The sequence below is a fragment of the Onychostruthus taczanowskii genome, unplaced genomic scaffold (genome assembly GCF_017590055.1).
Source record: "Onychostruthus taczanowskii isolate IOZ18803 unplaced genomic scaffold, ASM1759005v1 scaffold110, whole genome shotgun sequence".
NCBI classification, from domain to species: domain Eukaryota; kingdom Metazoa; phylum Chordata; class Aves; order Passeriformes; family Passeridae; genus Onychostruthus; species Onychostruthus taczanowskii.
In genome coordinates this window covers 1,441,501-1,456,912 of record NW_024497630.1, presented here as the reverse complement: position 1 = coordinate 1,456,912, position 15,412 = coordinate 1,441,501, and the positions used below count along the sequence as shown (strand labels likewise).

Here is a 15,412-nt window from a genome sequence, read left to right as displayed (position 1 = left end):
TATTCCCCTCAATGTGTCTTTTGATCAGACTACACCAGGGAAGAACAGGATGCTATTTCTTTAAATTTTACTCATTTCTCCTGGCACATGCACATCCAATTCAGTTTGAGGACAAAACTGACTGAAAATATTTGTGTAATTGATAGTAAGCGGATGCAAACTTTCTAATCACTTGTAGAAAAATATATAGAGAATTTATATATCATATATAGAAAGCAGGAAAACATTTCCCTTTTTCCCCAAAGAAAAAGGAAAACCATCTTATGAAAAATGCAGTCTTCTCCTCCACCATGCACTGCCTGATTTCAGCTTTTCATAGTAAAACCCACAGCATAAAAATCCTCCTAAAAATCAAGAACCTTACACACTGAAGAACTGCAACCAAAAGAAGTGGAAGTATGACTTCACTAGCACTGAAAAAAAAAAAATCCAGGTCTTTTACTAGAGTTCACTTTGACAATAATCAACAGTATTTTCTTTCTGGTGTAGCTTCTGGGCCTCTGGAAAGTGCACTTTTGATACCACTTCCAGGCTGCTCTCCATTCCTTCTTCTAGTTCTTCTTCCAGATAATGCCTGGTCAAAAACCATTGGCACACGAAATGGAGATAAACAGGGTTTATAGATTCTTCAAATCCTGTTTTAAGAGCCTGACAAGCAGGACGCAACAATTTTGAATTGCCTGCCAAGTCTTGAGTCTCTACAGCTCTCAGGGGCCTAGAGTATAACCTACCTGTCCCCACCAAGGCTGTTTGGAGGTGGGAACATTTGCCACCAACCACTGCTCCTCTGGCAGGGCTGCAGGATCCTTCAGGACAGTTCCCTTCCTGTGCCTTTAGTGCTCCAGCAGAAGCACCTGAAGCCAGAGCTATGGAGGCTGGTGACAGCTCACTGGTGACAGAGCTAGCTGAAGCACACACACACACCTGCCAGAAAAATCTTTTCAGACTACTCAGTAAACATGCCACCCACGAGTACAGCTCCACTTGGGGGACACAGCCCTGTGCCCATGGGACAGGGAGGCTGGGCTGAACCCCCAAGCCTTGGTGAACCATTTTTTCAGAATGTCCCCAAACTTCCTACAGACTGTGTAAACCCAGCTTTCTCCATGAAAGTCTACATTTTTAGAGAAGAATGTGTTTGTGTAGAAGCAAACTGTATATGGGCTTAGCCTACGATGAATTCGACATTTTGTCAGCATGAAGCATGGTGACACCACACCAGAACAACGTGTGCCCTTCAGACAGTACTGGATACCAGCCTGAAGAGCCAGATAACCAAAGTGAGGTGCCTGAATTGCAACAACTTCACAGGCATTGAAACTCAAAATGTTGGTAAACTTTCTCAGCTGTTAAAAATCTCTGCTCTAGTTGGGAAAAGCATTAGGAATACCTAGGAGAACTCCAGGAAGAAATTACACTTCCTCATTGGCTCAGCTCTTCAAAAAACATTTCTTCAGAAGGTCTTCCCACTGTGCACACTTCTTTTCCTCAGATGGCATGCTGAGGAAAGCTGCCATCACAGCCAGCCTTGCAGCTGCACAATCCCACATTCTCCCTCCAGAACTGTATATATCTGGCAACAACACACAACCACACTTGGTAGAGAACAGCAGCTGAACTCCACTGGGGACTCTGTGTGGGAGAATACAAAATTGAGGTCCAGTCTGCCTAGGGGGGATATATAGATTCAGTGGCCTAAGGAAGCAAATAGCCAGCAACTAATTGACTCTCATGTGCAAAACACAGATAGTCAGGATCACCCTCATGGAATATTTCTTCATCTTTGCAGCAGTCTTTACACATTGCAGAAAATACAGAACAAAAAATAAAAAAACCCAAAAATACAGAACAGGGTACTACATGAAGCAACACATATCTTTTGCAATTTATACAGGTCAAGTTCTCAAGTCAAGGCTGCTGGAAAGCTGAAGACAATGGTGTGTCTAAAAGGCCCTTTGAGCACCCACAGAAAAGTGTAAGAGGCCCATTTCTTTCTCAGAGGCTCTTTACACCTCACACAGCATCTATCCTGCACTGTAGCTTTGTAACACGCAGAACCAAGCCCTTCAGCTCTGAACACAGGTCTGACTGAGAAGACACCCCCTCACACAGAGCTCAGCAAGAACAGAGACAACAAATGACCGTGGGAAACACTGGACAGAGCAACATCAGGACTTCACAAACAGCCAACAAAATAGTAAATGCTGAAAGAACAGCTTTATGTTGGTTGTAGAAAGGTACATGTAAGGATGAAATCAAAACCAGAGAAGTATCACAGCTACACCGGGGGGTGAGGGAGGACAAGGCTTCGGCACTTCCCGAGCCCATGGAGCACCAAGAGGAGTCTGGCAAAGCGGACTTCATGAGCTCCTCTGAGTGGCACGGCCAGAAGCTCCTGAAGCAACTCGACTCTGCAGCCCAGGGCCCCATCCACTGTATTTACTCTGTTGAATCTTGCCTTTCCTGGTGTTGCTTGTTTTTTTGTTTTTGTGTGAACATGGTGGTTTCATGTGAATCCTCAGCATGACAAAGGTCTCTGCTGTTGGGCTTGCTGAGCTGCTCCAAGGACAGCAGGAATTGCTGCATCCGCAGCGCCTGCAGCAGAGCAGCACAGCAGGGTCCCCACCCCGAGCACAGAACACCACTGCACTTAACCCTGCAGGGCCAGCTCTATGCTTGGTTTTGGTTTTGAAGCAGAACTGTTTGAGAAGAAGCAGGGCATCCAGCTAAAGAGGTTACTGCTCGTCTCACAGGTAAAATGGCTAAGCAGGTTTACCCAGGCAATGTTAACTGTTGCTTACATCTTCAAAGAGTTACTCTCTTGCTTCACTTACAGACTCCATTCCCAAGCAAAACATTAATATATAGGTACACAAATATTCATGTAAATTTACAAGTGTGAATACAGCAGATAAGGGTGGAGACAAAACAGACAGAAAGAGCTTACACATCTTGGAAAGAACTGGCTACAGAGGCCTTCGAGGGCTCGATTACAGCAGGCACGGTCCATTGTCTGCAGGTGGATTATACAGGTTTGTGGGTGAGCCATGCCAAAGGCACAAACACCCCTGCAGTGGCTCTGGGCCAAGCCATTTAGGTCAGCCAAGTCTCATTAGTTTAAGTACAGCATCGTGTTAATGGCCTGGCTGCCGGAGCAGCGCAGGGATTCCTGCAGCAGCCTTCCTGGTAGGGCCAGTTTTCCCAGGATGCAATTATCCCTGCAGCACAGCACTGCCACGGGGAAATCCCTAGTTAATGGGGAGCACACCACCATAGGGATGCGGTTATGCTGCTTCTCCAGTCAAGATGCTTTGTTTTTCCATGGGGTTAAGGCTAAAGAAAACCAAAAATGCCTCCTCAGTCTTGATATGCTGGAGACCAAAATGGAGAGGGTTGCTCTATCCTCCCAGGAAACTGGGGTTGAGAAACAAAGTCCTCCATACAATTCTAAAGATTCCTGTTATTTCAGACTGGAAGAGCCATTGTGTTCCTGCCCTACTCTGGTCCATATTGCCTAAATTTGAGTTTCCATTGCCTATTATGCATTTGAACCTTTAACTCATTTTACTAAGAAATCAATTAGCCAAGAACTCCATAAGTAAATTATCTCCTGACAGCTTTTCTAGGCAGTTTCTTGTTTGATATTTCCCACAATCCTGATGTCTCCTGATAAACTACTTGTTAGAGCTACCCAAGAGAAGTTACTAGTGTAGACATGAAAATTACTGTCTCTTTTAGGCAGAAATAAATAATTTTAAGAAATAAAGCTCTGACTAACAGCACAAGCTATCTTTTGAACACCCATCTTATATTTAATATCTTAATCTCCATCTTTGATGATTTTTCTTTTTTTAAACTTTCACACTAATGATCACAATGCTGGTATTATAGTATTTTATAGTATAGTTATAGTTATAGGATAATTTTTGCTTTTTTTTTGGTAAAATCTTTTTTACATTTCTTCTAATATATATCAAGACTTGGTAAAATTTATAGATAAAATATCACAAATAATTTGGTAAAATTTATGGATAAAAAAATCTTTGCTCCAAAATTCTTAATTACATGTAGCATTATTTTCAGCATACTGAGATGGAGATTAGCTAGTTAGAGTCACCTGCCTGAAGGGAATACATTAAAGCTTTTCAAATTTCACTTCAGTTTTGATATGTTCATTTCCATTTCCTCATCTCTGTTAGCCATCCTGGAGTCATACCTGCTTTCAGATATCATCTTACTCAGAACAACATTTCCCCTGCCCAAGATCCCCTTTTTAACTATGTTTCTCTTGGTTCTTCACCATTTTAAGGCTTTTCTTATAATGTAAACTTAAGCATGGATGGATAATGTCCAAGGGACTCAGCTGAGATTTATCAGTTAAAAAAACGCCTAAGAAGGTCCTCCCATGGTAATGAAAAAATATTTAAACCTTTCCATATAGAGCCAGTCCATGAACTGTTTATTGAACTTAGCTCTCCTAGCATGCTTCCTGACCTTGTCAAAGTAACATTCCTACAGAACCCATCACCCTCTACACATCCATTTCTTTGAACTTCTTTTGCAGATTTTTACAAGCCTGCTTGCTCTGGCCATAACTGATGCAGAATCTCCAATCACATGTACAGGTTTTGGTATTAATCTCTTTTTACCTGCAGATAATTCTGCTTTATTTCTCTAGTTACCCGCCTTCTTATCTCTCTTGTGACTCTACACACCTTTTTCCCTCATACTACAGCTTCTGGCAGAACCTCCATTTGTTTTTGAATGAAATAAGATGTTTCAACTCTGACCAGTAGCAAGAGAAATGAAACCACAACCTCCTTACCTTTGTAATCACCAACACTATGTTCTTCAGGCTCACCCTCCTCACCCAGACTCTGTTCCCCATATCCTCTTTTTTGGAAGATAATTGAAAATTTGAAATTATTTGTGCAGCCTTGTTTCTCCACCAATATCCAGTTACCCTCAACTTCCTAGCTTTTGGATGTTCTCCTCACTTAGATCTACCAGCTGACATTTCCTACCAAATTATTTCGTGTCTGCTGTTTACAGAAGAATAAATTCATTTTCCAAGTGTGCTGCTCTGTTCAAAGGCCAAAATTTTCATGTACGCCATCTTTTGGGAAAGCTCTGCTCCAGAAAAACCCTAAAATGCCCAATCAAATATTTGAAACTGCAAATAAATGTTGCACAATAGACAAACTTGCTCTTCCTCACCCAGCATAAATGACATACTAAGCTCCCATACCTCATGCTCCACGTGGCAGCTCCTTCCCTGGTGGGCTGCTCTGCCTGTGCGTGCCTGGCTCGGAGCAGGCTGCAGGTATGACCCACAGCACGGGTTTCAGCTGATGTCACTCCCCACGTCAGAATGCAAATCAGACAGCTCTTCCCATTCACTCATCCCTCACTGAGGGGCATAAGTACAACTTCCTGGTTTTGCCAGTGAAAAACAAGCATTTGTTTATTCAGCTAAAAAACAAGGCCAGAAAAGCTCATAAATACCTCTGGCTTCACCATGTCTTTGGTCAAAAGGTGCTCAGAGCAATGTGCCCAAATTTTTCTTAGCCTCCCTCTTGCACCAATGCACTTTCAGAACTGCTTTGGGCGCTCTTCACATCCCTCACTCCAGCTGAGCTCTAGATTTCCTGCCTGCATCCTGCTTTCCCCAGGCAACATTTCTGTACTGCTCTTGGCCATTCATACCACTCCCACCTTCCTGATGCTTCCTGCTTGTGTTTGAGCTCAAACAACAGTTCCATGCTCACGCTTGTTTGCCTCCCACCGTGTTTGTTTGTCTTCTTGCATGTTGGAAGGACTACACCTGCTTGGGTCTGGCTGTCCTGGAAGATCAGCACCTTTACCTGCCAGGAGAGTCCCCCATGAACTCCTGCCAAGTTGATCCCTGAAGAAGAAAAAATCTCCTCTCCTGGAAGTTAAGCAAAACCCAAGAAGGCAGATTCAAATTTTGGAATACCACAGCTGTTTCTGCCGTATTTTTCCTCCAAGAACCTGGAGATACTTCCCTACTAATGCTGCAAAAAACCTGGGCTGAACTGCAGCACTCATCAAACTAGTCTGAAAAACAAAGTGCTGTATTGAATTATCAGGGTAAAAGCAACAGAGACAAAAGCTAAAAACCTTTGCTGTTTGGCTGGTGCCTAGTTCATGGCTGAATTACTAAATGAAGTAACATTCCTGTTACATGCTAACATGAAGTAACATGCCTTCCAAGGACAGAGTGAGGTAACACAAACCTTGTTGTCCTGACACTTGGGAACAATGTTCTGCTACTGAACATTAACTGTACAAACTGTACAGTTACAGAACTGTACAAACAAGCACGAACAAAACAAAAAAGAAAAAATCAGTGAAAAACCACAGGAGGCTGCATGCTGATTGTTTGGCCTCATCACTGTGCAGAAAGCTACAGACCATATTAAGGTTTAGTAAGAACATCAGACACCACTGGTGTCCAAGCAAAGCAACTGAGGCGCTCAAAGCACCAGCTACAACATCTCCACAAAACACACAGTCTCAGACCTATGTGTGTTTCTCAAGAGTGCAAATGTAAAATATAAGAAGGAGGTACCTATAAACCCCAAATGAGCTACTTATCAAATTTTTTGCATTTTTTTCCTTCATTCTTTCTCCTGACATCTGCTATTTCCTCCAGTCTCACTGTAGAAACAGCCGTCTCAGTCTGACATCACTTGATAGAATTGAGGAAGAAAATCAAGTTGTTTGCCTCAGGCCACAGTGAGCTAAGAAGTCAGGTTGGAAGATCACTCAAAGAATCAAGAGGGAGATTACTTCTCCTAGAACTGCTCACCTGTTCTTTCTCTATCAGTATCAGAGTCAGGCAATCTTAATGAGATCATGTCCTTCAATCTGAATTAAGAGACAGTAAAAACTGCCAAAAAGCCTCTAAATAGAAATGCTATTTATCCACAAAGACTGTACCAACAAGCAGTTCATACACCAATAGAAGCCTTTTGAGGTTTTGGAATAGAAAGGCCAAAAAAGGAATCACACACTGAATAAGGCTCAAGACTTTGAGCCTGGGCAGCAATAACTTTGGGAGAAATTCTTCCAAAGGCAAGTTCTGGCCTACAACCCACTTTATGTTCAGGGTTGTTCAGATGCTGGAGGAGCAAAAAAATACTTGTCCAGATAATTCATGACAATACATAGTCCTTGACACTTTTTCTACTACCAACAGCAATCACTCAACTGATCATCACTAACCCTGCTACTCAACAAACACATACCAGGCCTTAAAAAGTTTAATTCTAACTTAAAAATAGAGAATGACAAAAAGCAGGTAGTAGGTTCAAGCTTCCAAGCCATACTCAAGTCACATTAAAATACCAACACAGCTCTCAATTAAGCCTCTTTCCTACAAGCTCATGGAACAATGCAATGCTTCTCCAATGCGTTACTTGACTCTCCAGCCCTTTTGAAGCACAAGCATTCCTAAATAATCGTACTGTTGTGGTCTGATGGCCCTCTCCTCACCTCTCCTCTAAGAATCACCCTTGGCAAGCCCTTCTGGTCCCTTCCAGGACAGCTCCTCTTCTTCTGTCCTTTTGCCTTCAGCCACACTCCAGGTTCCACAGTCTGCGCAGCCCTCAGAAGCTCTTCATCCATAGTTTCACCTACAATTCCTACTTCCCTGCAGCCCAAAGTGTCACCATTGTCCTAATTCATACAGTCAAGCCCTACAGTGAATCAAGCACTTTTATCCTTCTTTCTCTCCCAGCCAGGCCATTTCCCCAGTCAAGTTTTCTAATTCATCACACCAGCAGCTCTGAGCATCCCCCTCAGTGCTGAACTCCTGAACAGCCAATGCTGGGTCACAACAAGAGAACCTGCCGTGTTAAATAAGGAGGCCTAAGGGACTGATCTGTGCAACCTCTGCCACAGACCTCACAAAGATAAACAGCAAAGTGGAATTGGATCATCTCGAATGCCAACATAGATAAGAAAAGTGCTTACCTATCACTTGGGATTAATCTGTTGCATGAAGCTGAGGGAGCCATCCCGTATTACAATGCAGTACACCTACACACACAGTGAATGACTTTTCACACAACCCTCACTTTCCTCCCTCATGCAGGAAAAACACAGGCTTTAATTACTTTCTATGAGTTGGCTTTAAATTTCAGTATCAACAGTTCCATCAGTTTCCCAGGTATTTGTTCCTGCAAACTCCCCAGCCTGTTCCAGAGCTTAGGAAAAAAAAAAATTAATTACGCTAAAATTAAGATTCATTTAAATTATACTCCTACCTCCTCCTAGTACATGCTTTCATGATTTTTCATTTCAAAACACAAAACTTAAAACCTTATCTGAGAACATCTACATTCCCAACATTACTGCAAAAGCAAAATATGTCAAAAACATTGAGATAGCAACTGATAGAAAGATTTCCCTTTCTCCAAGATTAAAAGCATTGAGAGTCACTTTTCACAAGCATTACTGCTTAATAAGTAATACAATCTATCATATGATGATGTCCATTGAAAAACAAATGTGAATATGAATTATTCTTCATTAGCACAGGTAACTTAAAAGCTCTGTGACAGGAGCAGCCTGTAAGCAGAATGTAAAACTCCAGCTGTTTCCGTAGGCATTGTGCTCTCTGCTGGAAGGTGCCTGACATGGACAGAGCCTGCCTCCAGTGGAGCTTTACCTGCTACATAAACAAATCATCCAGGATGGTGCATTCCTTGTCAAGATTTGAAGGCTGCAACCACACTGCTATTTATCCAGCAATTCTGGCATTATGGGATGGCTTATCTACATGTGCAGTGGGACCCTTTCAATGAGTGATCCTGCTGGACACAGACAGGGCTGTGAAAAATGCATATTACATGACTGGCTTTTTGCAAATATTAAAATGAATACTGTATGTGTTATGTTGGAAAGTTATGTTGTATTAATCCTTTTTTGGTAGTGCTATACTAATTTTTTTAAGTAGTGTAGTGAATATAGTTTTAGGCTGCAGAAACTATGTAATGTAAGATACTTTTTCTAACTAGACTCCAAAGAACTCAAGAGAAGAATTATTGCCTCCTTATCAGGAAGAACCAGACTTCGAGGTACCAAAACAATTGATTTACAAGATGAGGGAAGAAGTTGACAATAACCAGAAAACACCCTTTGTTTGAAAAGAATGTTTGCATCATGTATGAGATATATGAATATGCAACAGGCTATTGCTTGTAAGAGTTAATCCTTTGTTAGCAAAGTGTGTTCTGTTGCAGGACAGAACATCCAGACGTCTGTAATTCTTTGGTTTTTTATTGTCCTTTATTGTCCTAACTCTAATTGTCCAGATTCTTATTACTCTAATTTGTATTACTATTTTTATAGCCATTTTTACTATTAAACTTCTAAAATTTTTAAGCAAGTGACTGGCGTTTTTCACAGGGCTCACTGGGATTGCTCAGCCCGGGGTCCTCTTGCTCTTCTGACGAACGGGGTCACTCCTCAAGCTGGACTCATCCTCCTGCTCTGCTGAGGAGCCCTGTGTTTGCTGAACATCTGAGGGAGAACTCTGACACCCCATTTATTCCTCCCTGGGCCAATTCCTCTGCAGAACAGACACGAATTTACCCCACCGCAGCCGGCTGTTCTGCCCCCGCGCCGACACCATCGTGGCTGTGGCAGCTGCAGCGGGTGAGACCCCAGCCCAGCCAGAGGGATCCCCCTGCACAGCCCTGACTCACCCTGGCTGAGTCAGGGTTTATTTTTAAAACACCCATACTGAGCGCTACTTTCCTCTTGCTTCAGTTCACCACAAGTAACTTTACAAGGAAAGTCACACAGAAGTGATTATTTGGGGAATTCTGCTTTCATGCTTTTAATTCAATATCCTCTCTAAACGGAAAAATTCCTCTGATCTTTTCTTTGAAAACATTAAACACAAACTCTGACAATTCATCTTTCAAACCCTGCAGAAGGATCTTTCAAATATGTATGAAGACAGACAGATGAACAACAGGGAAGCCGTTGTCCCAAAAGCTCATATAGTACCTCAGGGATAAAAATAACATTGCTCATTACAAACAAAATAACGTGAACACAGCCTGTAGTTCACCTCTTTCACAATTTATTTCTCCTTATCTGTTTCGGTTCAAAGCCTTGGCATTTGTTGGGTTGGAAGGCATATGCCATAACCTGTGACTACCTCACCTGCAGCAACCTCGCGAAGAAAAGTATTTGAAGAATTTCTTTATTTTTGGAACTGACTTTTAAAACAAAGACACTAGTTCTGATCAAAATCAGTTTCGGTAAAAGGTGAATCAGCCTCAAAAGTTTATGGAATTACTGCAGTCCTCTTTGAACACATTTCCTATTTTCCGAATAAAACTCCTGGATTAATTAAAACTAAAGCATATTGGAAAAGGAGTGGGGAACATGCACTGGGTTCTTGACATTGCTATTTAATTCTGGACAAACCTGATGAGGTGTACTCATCAGTAAAGATGAAAACACTATAAAAACAACCCTCAGCAAAAAAAACCTCAAGTGGACTTTCAAAACTGGGGAAACAATGACTTTTTTTTTCTTTTTACTTAAGAAGAACCTGCTATAGAATGCCAGTAGAATTAAATATGAAACCTTCAATACAGATATACTAAAGGTGAATACATGCACACAGCAGATACCCACAATAAAATGCATTTATTTGAATGAGGAGGGTGGCTTGCAGGCACCTGGTTAGGGTGAAAAGCACCCCCCAGCCAGGTCAGCATGTGAGCCCAGGAGCACTGAGTCACACCACAAGCAGGCCCAAGGACAGGAGCTCTGCCAACACCTGTGGTGGCCTGGCTGCATCTGGTGGAGAACAGCACTTGGCATCCTCAGCCCTTCTGCAGCTCCACAGCAGGCCCAGCCGGGGCTGGGACAGTTCCTGGAACTCAGCAGAACCAGAACCTGCACTGGGCGTTCCAGGGCTGTCCCTGCTGCTGGGCAGGGGCAGTGCCCAGCTCCTGCAGAGGCTCCCCACAGCTCCTCTCGTGTGCACTCCAGCTCTAGAGACCCCATGAGCTGCAGCTTTTACAACAGAACCTGCAGTGTGTGGCACTGCAATGAAACAGTGCTGGAAACGTGTAAACTCTACACCTGCAACGGACTCCACTGAAGCGTTCAATTACTCAATTAATATTAACTAGAACAAGAGTAATTAATTTTACTAGTAAGAAATAATGACAAGATTTTGGCTTCCTAAAGAGCAATCTATTTTTAAGTAAGCTGTTTGACTTCTGCTTTTCCTTTACATGCAAGCGTGGCTTTTCTCCTACAGGGAAGAGACCTGCAACAGACATTAGAAATACAAGCAGGATATAAAACACAGAGCACAACAAACAATTCTGACTCCAGCAATCTCATGACACTTTTGTTCTTATCAACAGGCTCTAAATTCACAGCTAAAGTGGAGTCATTTCAAAACTGCATGCCCCTCAGTTCAACTGCACCCCCGCTGGATTTTAGTGTGGACTTGTTATGTCATAGTAATGTCTGGATACATCCTACGAGTCTAAATTTATTAAACAAATGTGATTTTTCAGAAAATGCTGTGATATAATGACTCAGCATTTCAAATAAGAAGTACATGTTACTTACACCCCACAATACAGAAAATCAAGATGGACTATTTGTTCTGACTTGTGCATGTCAGTTCTTTCATGTTCTCTAATCTCCTGAGTTTGTTTTCACCTGAACAAAGCCTAAGACTGGAGGACCACAGTGGGAAAAGAAACAGATGTGCTTCCTTTAAGATTATATCAGTGGGTGGAGAGATCCACTACAGCCCTTAAAATGAAACTTGCTGCTCTTTCCAGCAGAAGATCCCCCTGCTGAGAGAGGCTCTTACAACTGAGAGCCAGTGTAAACCAACAGAGCCATCAAAGACTGGACCCTGGCCTCCACCCGTTCCTGGCCAGCTCTCCCACATCACTGCCACCATCCCAGCTCAGGAACTTGTGAGGCTTCACAGAGAACCAGCCTGAGAAACAGATTTGGGCTTAAACCAAATGTTTTTTGTTTTTACTCGGGGTGATTTTACCCCGTGCCAGTTCCTCAGTGCAATTCACTTTCTGGCTTCAAAATCATTTGTGCAGGCTCAATGCAAGGTGTAAGGGGAAATGACAAGTGGCCTGGACCTGGCAAAGGTGGCACCTCTCTGTACAGAAACGCAGCTCAAGTAATGAAACTGTACCTCTGCTGAGCTCCCAATGCCCACCTGGAAATACCTGGATTCATATACCTGGATTCACATCATCAAGTTCTTACTGACCTTTGCAAACGGAACATTAAAAAACCCAAAAAAACCCAAACTAAACCAAACAAACAGCAACAACATCAACCAAAAAAAAAAAAAAAAAGAAAAAAAAAAACTACTCACAGTATAAACCTAATTTCCATGTGATAGCAAAAGACCTAAAAATGAAGGCAACACTGGAAGAAACTTTAAAAAATGCCACTTTTTTTTTTTTTTTTTTTTTTTTTTTTTTTTTTTTAAAAAAAAAAAAAAAAATTTTAAAAAAAAAAAAAAAAAAAAAAAAAAAAAAAAAAAAAAAAAAAAAAAAAAAGCCAACCCAGAAAATTAAGCCTAAATATGTGATAGATGCATCCCCAAGCCATTTCTGGGTGTACATACACAACTGTAGGGACCCTCTGCATCACATCACACCAAACACCATGCCTGTATTTTTCTCCTGTTTCTCTCAGGAGTGACTTACAAGGTGATAGAACTATCCCCTACTCATCTTAGACCTGAAAAAGTAATGTACAATAACATTCTAGCTGCATTTTACCCTCTTGCAGAGAAATTTGCTATGAATTAGGATCTGAAGATTCTCTGAGGGATCTTTAATTTACAACAACTGCTTCCAAAATCTGGACAAATCATCGTGACCTTGGCAGGCAGCAATGCAGCTGCTACAGCTCAGCTGTGACGTCCCTCAGTCTGCTGCAAGCACTGGTCACAAACCCAGCTCGTGTGCTAGTTCTGTGCACAGTGCTCTCAAAAAAGTGAAGTCCCGTGGACTTCTACCTCGGAACTGCCTTGGAAGCAGAGGAGACAAGCTGAGGCGTGCGCCCAGACGGCTGGAGCCTTGTCACCTGTAGCTGTATTGACTAAACACTCCTTTACCACAATCACTTTTCACAAGCAGAATTAGCAGCTTTGCAGTTTGACTTTTGTGTATTGAGCTCACATAAACCGCTTCCTAGAATAATGCTAAAATAAGTGATCTACAAAGGCTTTCACTTCCTTCCCTGCCCTGTATTGTTCTCTGCCATAAACATGTCAGAAAAGAAAAATTTGGATAACACTATGAGCCTGAAAGCAATTTCCCCCCAAAAGCTCTGCAGGGAAGAGTCTAGGGTACTATAAAAGGTAGAGCTAAAATAGAAAATAAAAATTTCTTGTTATATATCTCAAAGAACAGAAAGCAGTTGGACTTTCCTGACACCTTTTTGCTTCTAGAGCCTTCTTGAGCTCATGAAGGATTCTTTCATCAAGGATTCTCATTAGCTGCTGTCAGAAAAAATATGAATTGCAGGAATGCCTGATTTAGTTACTTTTGTGTTTATTGGACACTGCCAGGTTTATAAAAGATTGTCTGTTGTCAAGATATTGACTTTCCAGAGTTCATGCTCTCCTTCAGGTCAGACATCATTTAAGTTCTGCATTCAAAAGGACATCACAAACTGTAAGTAGTGTTAAAAAACCCAATGAAAATGCACTCCATCAATCTGATGACCTCAGGAAGTGAAGAAAAAAAGCTCCATCATGAGGAGAAGCTTTAAAAAGAAGCCTTCTTTAACCTATTCCAACAAAAAGGCATATACCAGGAAACTGAACTTTGAAGCCTGTGAGGATGCCTGCACAAGTACACAGCCATGGGCCTTTGGAGCTCAGACAGGCTGGTGTCCCCAGACAGACTTGGGAAGCAAGAGCACATAGCTGAGACATCCTCAAGCACCACTTGTCTCATTTGGCAATGCAGGGGCTTCCCAGACACTGTCCAACAACATGGGAAAAGGACACCAACTCAGATGAGTTTTTTATTTTGATTAGAGCTGAAATCCTTAAGCCCCACATGAAAGGCTGGCAACACGAATCTAATCTTTGCCACATGTGAACAGAGGAGCCAAGTCTCTTGTAGTTACTGATGTGACAGACAGCAAAAATAAACCCATTTTTGTGGATTTTGGTAGACTATAACAAAAGAAAAGGACAATAATAATTTTTCATTGCAGGTGTTTACTCTCCTTCCTGTCTAGAAGCAGTTGTCAAGCTGTGAAGTCTCTACTCTACTTTATCTCCTTAACATAACTCTGACATTAGATGGGAATTAGATTAAGAAAATTAATATTATATGCAAATTTCAACAGATTTGAACAGCTAATAAGCCTCAGCGACTTTGATTAAAAAGCTCTTTTGGCTGCACTTTTCCATTTTGGCACCTTCTTTGCTGCTCTGAACATAGGCATCTCACAAAGTCTTCTCTTTCAGTGTACAACCCCCATGTAAAAAAATAGTTTTGTCCCTTTTTTTTTCTTTTAAACAGAAATACAGAAAAAATTCCTCTGCATTTTCAAGTCTCATGGCTATCTTGATAAACCTGAGCTTGTAGATTCATTAATCACCAGCTGAGTCTCACACCTCACTCTAGTTCTCACTGTTGGCTGAAGGAGAGGTAGGTTCCTTCTGAGGACAAACATCACCATGTGCATCCTCTCACACACACCTTCCATCTGACTTTTACAAAACTTACCTCACAAAACTCCATATTACACTTTCAAAAGAAGGAAATACCTTTAAATTATGATAAACTGATATAGATGAAGATGCATTTTCCAATCTGGTGAGCTAAAATTCAGCCGTCAGACTGCAAATGAACACTGGTCTGCTTCAGAAACATTCACCTCATGCCCTGACACCTGACTTTATGCTTATCCCATTGCCATTACCTCCTAAAACCAACCAGCTGGTCTGGCTTTAAAGGATTCCAGAAGTGGAATTTGCTGTCAAGTATTGATTTGATGTTTTTGGCAACTCCACTCTAAAATTAGGGTTGGTTGGTTCGCTTGGTTGGTTTTTTGTCATTATCCTACTTGAATTTTGATCATTACACAAATCTTTCTAAAAACAATTCAAATCACAAACAAAATATCTCAGCCTTCTGCCCAGCTTTGCCGTCCTTTTCTCTGGGAAGAGTTTTCACTGCCAGCAAGAAACTCTTCTCTCAATTCCATCGTTTTTCGTGCCACGGGGTAAAAGCGACACTCCCGCAGAGCCCGCGCTCCCCCGGCCCGGCCCGGCCCCGCTCCCCCGGCCTCGCCCGCCGCCCGCTCACCTCCGGCCTCCCGCGGCGCCGGCCCGGGCTCCGCC

At 42.1% G+C, this 15,412-nt stretch overlaps 1 protein-coding gene across 8 annotated transcripts in view; it reads right to left on the bottom strand.

Moving 5' to 3' along the window:
- The window catches only part of LOC121345830 (ceramide synthase 4-like), a 46,429-nt gene that overhangs the window by 26,200 nt on the left and 4,817 nt on the right, over window positions 1-15,412 (bottom strand). Inside the window, exon 1 of one of the 8 annotated variants that reach the window (XM_041423126.1) lies at window positions 15,378-15,406. The exons of 5 other annotated variants lie outside the window; for them this stretch is intronic. Coding sequence is in view for 1 of the 3 variants with exons in the window: in XM_041423090.1 (XP_041279024.1) it covers window positions 5,249-5,253 (5 nt within the window). In the remaining 2 variants the exon portion in view is untranslated. Of the gene's footprint in view, window positions 1-1,390; window positions 5,207-5,248; window positions 8,323-15,377; window positions 15,407-15,412 lie in introns of those variants that run through there. 2 more of the 8 variants (XM_041423090.1, XM_041423143.1) reach the window with 2 other exon arrangements.